Raw genomic sequence first — 10,210 nt, 5'->3', positions numbered from 1 at the left:
CCCCAATTCTTTTATAAAAAAAAATATCCAAAAAAAATTCGCCAACTTTTTTATAAAAAACAATTAAAAAAGTTCAATAAATTAAATTTGTAGAAGAGTAGAAACAAGCTACATACCCCAACTGGTCCAGATACCAGCAGGACATTCTTCAGCAGCTCTTCATTTGAAGAGTCAGCTTCACTTTCATAAAGGCTGTCGGAGAAGTCTTGAAGAGTATCGCTATCACTCTGAATGCTCGACTTGCTTGTGCGAGAAGCTTTTTCATGCCAAAGATGCAGCCAATCACTTAAAAGTTTCACTGGCTTGCTATTACCACACACCTGCATGCACATGGAAAATGTCAACATATGAATGAATAACCCTCTTTTAAGACTTGTCTTCACATAAATACTGACAATCCTGGTATCCAAAATGAGATATTCACCTGAAAAGCTCTCTCCGGCTGATATTTGTTAGTCCACAGACAACTTTTAGGCTGACTGGGACAGTTCTGGTAGTCAAACACTATCCTAAACATGAAAAAATAGTTGGGAGTAAATCAGCATTACATAATAAAAGGAGCACCCATAGTGATAACGGAAAATTCAGACAGCGGGCAATAAGCAATATATATTTCAAATCAAAAGGTTTCTTTCATCCTGTATTCAGGCAAAGAACTATGATGTGTACCCATGTACAAGTTCAGAATATGATGGAAACGACCTGGACTACACACCGCATACCAGCACTGCGATATAAGAAAGTTCATTTTATCAACTCGCAGAGTTTTTCTCAAAGAATAAATGGACGGATCGAAGTTACTATAGCATATGCCGTGCAAAAGTAATTGCCAAGGAGACCAAAAAGGTAGGCAGGTTCAGCTCCATCAGCATCATGTATGGTTTTCTTCTCATTCTTTCTATTGGGTTCCTATCCCATATCCGCGAATTACAGTCACAACTGCAGTTTGTTAGTCAGTTAGTTTCTCACTATGTATTGTTTGATGTATCTCACTGTTCTCCCCAATGCAAAATTTTCAATAATATTAAATGGCTCTCTAGAAGGGTTTTTAGTCCTCAAACAAGATTGAAACAGATCACTGTCTCCTTTCCTATTTTTGCTAGTGATGGAAGTTCTCAGTCTAATTTTAAGGACATCAAAACTGGGATGCATTAGAGGATTCAAACTGGAAACAAAGAGAAAAATGGTACTGAAATTTCACACCAATTATATGCTGATGATACCCAAGTACTATATGTAGTTGAGGAACAATTGCTACATTCAAAGGGGAAACTACTAGCCTAAATCTGACAAAAAGCAATACTTGAAGGCAAAATGAATCTGACCAAAAGCAGTATATATTTTTGGCGAATGCTGACATCCACCTACTTGATGTTTTTTTGTTATCAATCCCTTTCTGAAGTTGAAGAAAATAAGAAGTGATTTGTGGGAAGGAAAGAGAACATGTTTCATGGTCCACAATTGTTGAGGAAAAACGGAAGGTGGGCATCAGAGTCAAAACGCAGAGGTTCCACAACAAGAATTTGTTCTTCAAATAGTTGGGGGTACAATAAGAACAGGAATGAATAATTTTTTTTTGATCAAGTAAACATATTTTCATCCACCAAAAAACTGGTCATATACAAGGTGTATACCAAAAAGGCTGAGAATCTACAAAAAGAAATGTTTCTCTACAAACTCCACCCCATCTTCTATACAATTGGGAACTCTAAGGGTGCAGCGAAATGAAATAAGTGATGGGAGGCTACTCCTCAATTGAAAAAACTCAATTCTACTCTACCCCCTCAAAAGCTCTCTTGTTTCTCTCTCTCTCTCTCTCTCTCTCTGCACCACCCACATTAATGCGAGTGGAACCACGTTCCATGCCCTGCGTCTTCTTCTCCTTCTCCCGCTCCTCCAACTGAATATCAACTCTTCCACAGTTCTTGACATTGCCCATGAGGTACCAAACCACCATCCCACCATATAAGAATGAATAATGGAACAATGGTAACAGTTAAATGTTGAAAAACTGATCACAGATAAAATAAAATAGTGATTAATTTGTATGGGGATGGTTGATCAAAAAAACATAAGGGATTGCCAGTAGTTATATAGAAGGAATTGCTGGATAAAATAAGACTGAGGCTGAGCAATGGCAAAAAAATTTACAGCTGTAGAGAGATGAATGGTTGAGATCTGCGTCAAAAGAGATGTTGCTAATTTCATAATACTGAAATTGACAAAAAATGCAAAAACAAAGAATGTTGTTCGGAAATGGTTGGCAACTACAATTTAGGAGAAGCTTCAACAATTGAGCAAAAAGTGTTGATCTGTAGCTGCAGAAGCCGGAGACAATAATTGTAACACCCCGAAAATTTCTAAGTAAGGCCCAAACCATTCTTTATTTGCATGTAAAATCGTATCAGGTGATTCTTAAATTGTTCATATGTGTAAAGGTCAATTATTTAGTGTTGAAATGGATTTTGATATGACTAAAGATTACAAGAACCCCCTAGCACAAATTTGAGTTTAAAGCTTCCTTACCGATTAAGTTTTGACATAAGATTCTACTTAGGTCAACTTCAAACGATCATATCTCCGAGCACATAATGAATTAAGTGGTCCATGACCTATAAATTTAAAGGTATTTGAGTCCTCTTTCCAATGCCACCAAATTTAGATCATTTCGAGTTCAGAGTAAAAAGTTATAGCCATTTTTACAAGAGACTGACACATCAGAGTTGCTTGAGTCAGTTCCTAAGACTTGTTTCTACAGGCTGTCAAAATGAGATGGGGAATGTTCTGCTGATTATCTCCTTAGCATATAGTAGGAGCTAAGTCCAGCTTTTAGTACATACTCGGTATGTGTACCGCCTGGATACTATCTATTAACTTAAATTATATCAATTATCAAACAAAAAAAGAATGGCTTCCATTTACCCTACTTACCTCCTCAACCATCTTGTCACTTCAGACAAAATGGTCCAGGTCCAAAAAAGTTAGAGATGTCTCGTCTTAATAATATGGAAGTTGAAACAGTAAACTATCTTTGCCCCAGAAGAATCTTAATATAATAATTTGAGAAAAGAAAAGGTGTGATATTGCATGTAACAAAACAAGTTGGCAAAACATAAAGTCATCAGACAGGAGCATAATTTTAACAAGCTTCACAACTGTTTGCTCCATCAATATCATAAACATCCTCACCTTCCTTGAAGAAATTGACCTTGCTTCTTGGTATCTGAACTGCTAAGATTATTTTGGAGGGAGTCCACTAAATTTGCCTACAATTATCCAAACCACAGGTATCACTGATGATCAGACAAAAAAGATAGGAAACATACGCTCACTTATTGACTAGAACATAAAGCCTTTTACTTTTAGGTATCTCTAAAAGCAGGACTGTAGCATGACATAATAAGTCAAACCAACACACCCACTTATAAATAACTGCCAACTCAAAGTTATAATGCTCACTAGAAAGAGATATATTTTCCACACTTCGGGTCTTAATCAATATGAGCATCAGACAGTAAAATTTCAAAACAAGGCTATGCCAGAGCGTACCACTCCCACATTCTTTAGCTGCTCAGAGTGGCTGACTTGTTCCTCAGCAACTACAGATAATGCTGAATGATATAATTTTGTTTCTCTAGACGAATGATCAGAGACCACTTCATCTTGTGGAATAGCATGTTGATTCAGTGCCATCTTGTTTAGTTGTGACAATGTTCTCTTCGGATAAGAGATGCAAGAAAAGTTATCAAATTGCAGAGAGGTGGCGGAACCTTCAGAGAGTGAAGAGCTTCCACATTCTAGCACAACAGCAGCATCGAGAAAACAAGCTTCAGAAAAGATCCAGTGACCCCAATCAAAGGCAGTTTCATCCTCCTGTAAAGGGAAGTCTTATATATCATCCAAGCAAGAGAACTGGACAAAACTATTACAAGAGTAGTTTAAGAGAGCCATGTTAATACAATGTATAATCGAGAATGAAGAACATCATACCTTAACTATTTCAAATACATGAATGGGGCTGAAAGTAAGGCTTTTTCCCTCTCCCTCAGAATAGTACCAGTTACTCTCCACATCAACCACTTCTGGGCTCTTCTTACCCATTTTCAAAGATTGAAAAAAAGGATGTATTTGTTTTCCTGCATATCTGCGGGAATCCTCCTGTTGAAAGTAAAGATAGTTTAAAAGAACCAAACAAAACTGTGGCTTCAGTTGTGTGATACTATGAAAATGAAAAGGAACCTTATTCTGCAAAATCTAGAAGAAAGCAACATCAAGGAAAACTATGCCAATACCACGAAAGTTATGAAGAACCAAACGAAACTGTGGCTTCAGTTGTGTTATACTATGAAAATGAAAAGGAACCTTATTCTGCAAAATCTGGAAGAAAGCAACATCAAGGAAAAATATGCCAATACCAAAAAAAAAAAAAAACAATTTTGCAAGAAGCATAACAGGATCCAGCATTAAGTGCTAAAGAAATGAAGAATCTTAAGGATCAGAATCACCAAAACTCAACCACATATAACATCATGCTTTTGTTTTCTCGAGAAGGAATTTCTTTTTGAGAAGGATCGTGCTTTTTGTGTCGCAGAAGAAACGAAGAAAAAAGAAGTTCCAACTTAATCAAGGTAATGCATATTTTGTAAGTAAACAAAATATAAAAACTTAAACTAACCTCAGCTGTCTTTTTAGCCTCCATTCGGAGATCAGGAATTGAGTGTAACATTGATTCATCCTCCATAAGGTTGCGTGGAACCAAACATGCTTCCGTCGATCCACTGATCAGCATGTTTTTTCTTGCTTTAATATCCAGTTGGCGTTTCTCTGGTGTTGATCGAGCAAGCTTCTTCTTCGACCGAGGAGTCCTCTTATCTTCCAAACAGTGTTCAATTAAAAGCAATAAATTTCCAGCAACATTTAAAGCATACAAATTAGTAGGCGTTTGGCCATAGATTCCAAATATGTTTCACTTTATTTGGAATTTTTGAAGTTGGAGATGATGATGGAGTTCTGTTTGGTTATACTTTTTGCAAAGAAGAGAAGAGAGCACTTGATTTGGAATTTATGAAGATATAATTGGAAAACAAACACTGACTTTTAAATAAAATAAAAAATTATCTGGAAAAAACGTGAATTAATTCTCATGGCCAAACAGCCATCTTCACATCTGAGGAGAAAACCTCTGAAAACAGAAAAGTTTATAGCACAACTGTCTCATGAAAGGACCAGACCCTTAACCCTTCTGTTTATTGAGTTTAGAACTAGAACTTCAAAGTACATTCACATAGAAACATGAATTTACTGATCTCAATAGCACATAATATCAGATATGATTAGGAAGTTCAGAAACAGACTGGATATAAAGAAGGCCAAATATTAATAAGTTCCCGGACTTTATAATGTTGAAGATGGGATTCGAGAATAGGCGGCAGAAGTGGATCTAGTACGAATATTAAGAGTCATATTCTCAGTCCTAGTGAATGGCAGTCTGTGGTTCTTTTGCAACTCTAGGGGCTTGAGATAGAGCAACCGAATGCTATTCGCTTTCTTTTAGTAATGGCTGGGTTGAGCAGAATAATGGATAAATCTGAGGCATGCTAATACTGGACGGAATTTTTTTTGCAACAAAGCAACATATAGTGAGGGTTTCAGGTTTCTTGTTCCCAAAAAGTACTTTAATTTTCTGTATGCGGATATTAGTTATTACCTATTAAATTAACTGAGACAAGTTTTTAAATGGCTCCAAGCAGTGTCAAGCCTCAAAATAAATCTCAGGAAGTGTGAAACCATTTCGTTGGGTGAGTGGATAACAATAAGGATTTGGACAAGTATTACAGGGTATCAAGTTGCTAAGACATACTATAGAAGTTCGGGAGAGAGCAATGGAGTTGAGAGTGAGGAGTGTTTCTCCGTTTACAAGAATCAGTTTGGATTCATGCCAGGGCGATCCACTACAAAAGCCATCCATCTTGTGAGGAACTGGTGGAGAGATACCGGGAAAGGAAAAGGGACCTACATATGGTGTTCATCGACCTAAAAAAGGCCTACGACAAAGTCCCAAAGGAAGCCCTCTAGGGATGCCCGAGGCGAGAGGGGTACGATAGCTTTCACTAGAGGGATAAAAGACATGTATGATGGAGCTAAGAAACGGGTGAAACAGTGGGAGGAGACTCTGAGCACTTCACAGTTGAGATGGAAGTGCACCAAAGGTTAGCTCTTAGCCCATTCCTATTTGCCTTGGTGATGGATAAATTGATGCAGTCCATTCAGAATGAGGTGCTTTGTTATATGTTATTTGTTGATGGCATAATACTGACTGATGAGACGCGCAACGGTGTAAATTCTAGGCTTAGGAGTTAGGTGTGCAGACAAACTTGCGAGTCTAAAGGATTCAGGTCAAGCAGGACCAAAAGAGTATTTGGAGTGCAAATTTAGTGATTTAATGCAAGAGGCAAGTGTGGAAGTGAAGGCTGGCACTCAGGCTATCCGATAGTTTCAAGAGCTGGGTCTATAATACCGGAAAGTGGGGACATCGATGATGACATCACACAGTATTGGTGCTACGTGGATAAAGTGGAGGCTTGCATCCGGAGCCTTGTGTGATAAAAAGAAACCAACAAAACTTCACAAAAGTTTTATAAAGTGGTGGTTACTGGTTAGACAAACTTTGTTGTATGGGGCGTAGTGTTGTATAGTCAAGAACTCCCATGTTCAAAATATGTGTGTCGCAAAAATGAGGATTTTAAGGTGGATGTGTGAGCATACAAGGAGCGATAAGATTAAGAATGAGGAAACTGATCTTTTGGACTATCATATGTATAAACCCGTAGGTCCTCCCAGTCTTGTTCAGATGACATTGTTAGTGGATAATTTTTTATCTTTTACTATTCAGAGAAACAAAAAAGGAAAAAGAGGGGAGGAAAGAAAATTCCAGATATTTGGAAGAAGTGGGTGGTCCAGCCTTCTAGGAGGCCAAAGAATGAGAAACAAAGAGAAGGTTGTGGAATCATTATCTTGTTTTCTCTCGTATAAGACATGTAAGGGGCTTAGTTATTGATTAAGGGTATCAAATGATTTAAGCTTCTACAATAGAGAAAAACTATTAGCGACACATTAGAAGTCAATGCAAAATACTTAATCATATCCTAACAGAGGCTGGGAGCTCGCAGAACTGTTTGCAAAAGTTATGAAAGGTTAAACGAATTCATAATAAACTAGCGGTTTCTTTTTTAATTTACGAATAAACTTTTAGCACCCTGTAGAATGATCTGTTGCAGACAATTAAGATTTTATGAAACGCTAAAAGCATACTTCAGACATCCCTTATTGCCTTGTTTTCTTGTCATACAGCGTCTGACTATGTCTTCAGTCTTCTATACAAGATTTTAAAATGGTATTTGATGCATCTACAGTCCGATATCATCTTTATACGCCAAGGAAAAACTCATTCCAAATTATCACATGATGATGAATGTACTCCTACACACTTCATTTGAATTTGACAGGAACAATGAGAATTGAAGCATCAAGAGTGCATGCAACTTTCTAAGGACTTCCTTTCATAATTCATCTCATACCAAAAAATAAATACATACCCAGTGTAATCCCACAAGTGGTGTTTGGGAAGCGCACGATGTACGCAGGTCTTAGCCTTAACTATACCTCTTTTTAAAAAATTATAGACACAAGATTACGCTAGAATTTCTTTTTCTTTTTCGTAATCAATATATGACGACTTAATTGACTGAAAAATAATTAAAAACGACATGATTGAAGGAAAAAAGAATATTGCATACTTGTAGCAAACTCAGGAGGTGAGCAAGATGTTTGGATCTTTTCAGGTGACTCGGTGTATAGCTGCTCATTTTGCTGTCTTTTCTGATTCTTTCTCTCTGAAAGCTTTAGAAAGAAATCATTTTCTGCAGAAAAAAAGAAGAAGTATAAGTAAGTAAGAAAATGCATTGTTTTTCCATTAATTAGCAAAAAAACTCTCATTCTTTCGCTTTCAGCATTCAAGAATTCAGTGAAGGAGAAAGAATTGACTTTTTCTTTATTTCTCCATATATTATCTATAATCCTCTGTCCCCCTTCAATCCCCACTTTATTGTAGTACAGACAAGACAAAGAACATCTTTTTAAGTAATTTACTTACTGACAACAACTGAAGAGTCTCCATCAGGCATTTCCTTGCTTGAAGTTTCTCTACTGTTTAGAGCAACCTGAATTATAAAGTAGACAGATAAAATCAAAGCTACAGTATCATCTTTCTATGTTATTCCTATGCCAGATTTTACTCTTCTCTCTACTTAATTGAAGAAACAAGTAGACTGATATTTGAGAGGTAGATGCAGAGAGGGAATGACACCAGTATATGCAAACAAAAATGGACAACACAGGCATATGTCACAGGGAAGGACACAACTACTGCGAAGATTATTTTTTTGTGATCATGTTGCAGAGATGTAGAAGATGCAAATTCTTCATGTGGCCAAGGGTGTGACCTAACAATTGATGAAGCTGGAATGAATATATGCAGGACAGAGTAGTGGTAAAAAATCCAAGAAATTTCATCGCATCTGCTTAGTTGATGAAGTTAACCAATACACATATTGGTGGTAGGATGTAGGTACCCAGTGGAATGGTCAATATGTTAACAAGCTAGCTCGAACACTACCATGGGTATCTTTAAAATAATACAGAATTATACGTTTTTCAATATAATAATGGTGGGATTGAAGGACTTGGAACAGATGTTCATTACTTAAGAGCCACATTCAAGCTAGAAAACTAACTTCTAAAGAGAGTTCACCTTTCTTAAACCTAGCACTTGCAAAATCCTAATTCAAATCCGATCACATTGGTTTAATCAAATGCAATTCTCGTAAGTACTGTAGGTAATAAACTGGCAACAAAATTCACCTTCTTAGTAGCTCTTGAGTTAGTCTGTGGCGTTGTTGCCTTAGAATTTCTCTTCTTTCTTGGTGATCCTTTCTTCTTATTTCCATTCTCTTGGCTCGCACACCACTCTTCCTCCTCATCCTCTTCTTCTTCTTCATCTACTCTCTTTTCTTCAGCTTCTTCAGCTCCTCCTTTAACTGGAATCTGCTTCGCACTGTTCGGAAACAGCGTCGACTGAACAAACTTTCGCCTGCTACGATGTCCTTCCTCCACTGCTTCAACATCCTCCATTGGATCAGCTTTGGTTAGGGTTTTTTGCAATTTGGGAATTTCAATTCAATGAAGAAGGCTACCCAGAATTTCCCCTTTGCTTTTTTTTTTTTTTCTTTTTTTCTATTTTACCTTTTGTTGCTAGGTTGTGGGGCCCGCTTGGTTATATGAAAACATAAGGATTAGAGAACCGGTATAGCCGGTAACAGGTTACCTGTGGTTGCTATTTCCCGCGATTTTATTCGGCATTCCGTTTAGATTTCCCGCGCTAAGTTGAAATGCATTAATTAATTAATCTTAATTAATTATGTTATGTATTCAGCACTGTTTTTTAAAAATTAATTAATTATGTTATGTATTCAGCACTGTTTTTAAAAAGAAAATGGACAGTTTTAACTTTTTAACAAAGCTATCTACTTTGCTACAATTAACTTAATTGTTTTGAAAAAGAGTAAAATTTTAGATTTAGTCAATATAAAAATTATATTTGTATATTATAGATATAGTTTGTATAATTGTGTTTTATAAAGTATCAAATTTGTATAAATCGTCGGCAGACTCTCGTTTGTATAGATCTCTAGCAGCCTGTCAATTCAATTATATATCTACATAAAATTTGAATCTATATAAAATTCAATCGAAATAAAACATTTGTATATCAAATATCTCTCGTTTATATGACAGTAATTATGCATTGTAACTTGTATAATCTGTGTTGTATTTGTATAAAGCGAGAAAGAGAGAAAGACAAAAGATAACTTATTGGGGAAGATTTGTGTTTTTATAATTGTAAGTTTATAGGGTGAAATATATGTATTTGTATTTGCATATATAGATTTTCTCGCTTTATAGAAACACAAACGCAATTTATACATTTGTATTTGTATCAAATGAGAAAGGCGAGGGAGAGTGACGAGCGATATTTGTTGAGGAGAGAGGCGAACGAATATATATATATATATATATACAATTTTCTCTCGCTTTATACAAACACAAACGTAATATATGCATTTGTCTCTGTATAAAGAGGCGAGCGAGATCA

The 10,210-nt window shown here is 36.3% G+C and overlaps 1 protein-coding gene across 1 annotated transcript in view; it reads right to left on the bottom strand.

Moving 5' to 3' along the window:
- The window catches only part of LOC107023857, a 16,948-nt gene extending 7,663 nt beyond the window's left edge, over window positions 1-9,285 (bottom strand). Inside the window, exons 1-9 of the mRNA XM_015224674.2 lie at window positions 8,920-9,285; window positions 8,153-8,219; window positions 7,797-7,919; window positions 4,676-4,872; window positions 3,991-4,158; window positions 3,550-3,873; window positions 3,190-3,266; window positions 425-509; window positions 117-320 (exon numbers count right to left, since the gene is read on the bottom strand). Coding sequence (XP_015080160.1) covers window positions 117-320; window positions 425-509; window positions 3,190-3,266; window positions 3,550-3,873; window positions 3,991-4,158; window positions 4,676-4,872; window positions 7,797-7,919; window positions 8,153-8,219; window positions 8,920-9,189 — 1,515 coding nt within the window. The 5' untranslated portion in view covers window positions 9,190-9,285. The remainder of the gene's footprint in view (window positions 1-116; window positions 321-424; window positions 510-3,189; window positions 3,267-3,549; window positions 3,874-3,990; window positions 4,159-4,675; window positions 4,873-7,796; window positions 7,920-8,152; window positions 8,220-8,919) is intronic.
- Window positions 9,286-10,210: the final 925 nt, after the last annotated feature.

Source organism: Solanum pennellii, chromosome 6 (assembly GCF_001406875.1).
Source record: "Solanum pennellii chromosome 6, SPENNV200".
Classification (NCBI taxonomy): domain Eukaryota; kingdom Viridiplantae; phylum Streptophyta; class Magnoliopsida; order Solanales; family Solanaceae; genus Solanum; species Solanum pennellii.
Note: the sequence above shows the minus strand (reverse complement) of the source record. Positions and strands in the feature narration are given on the sequence as shown.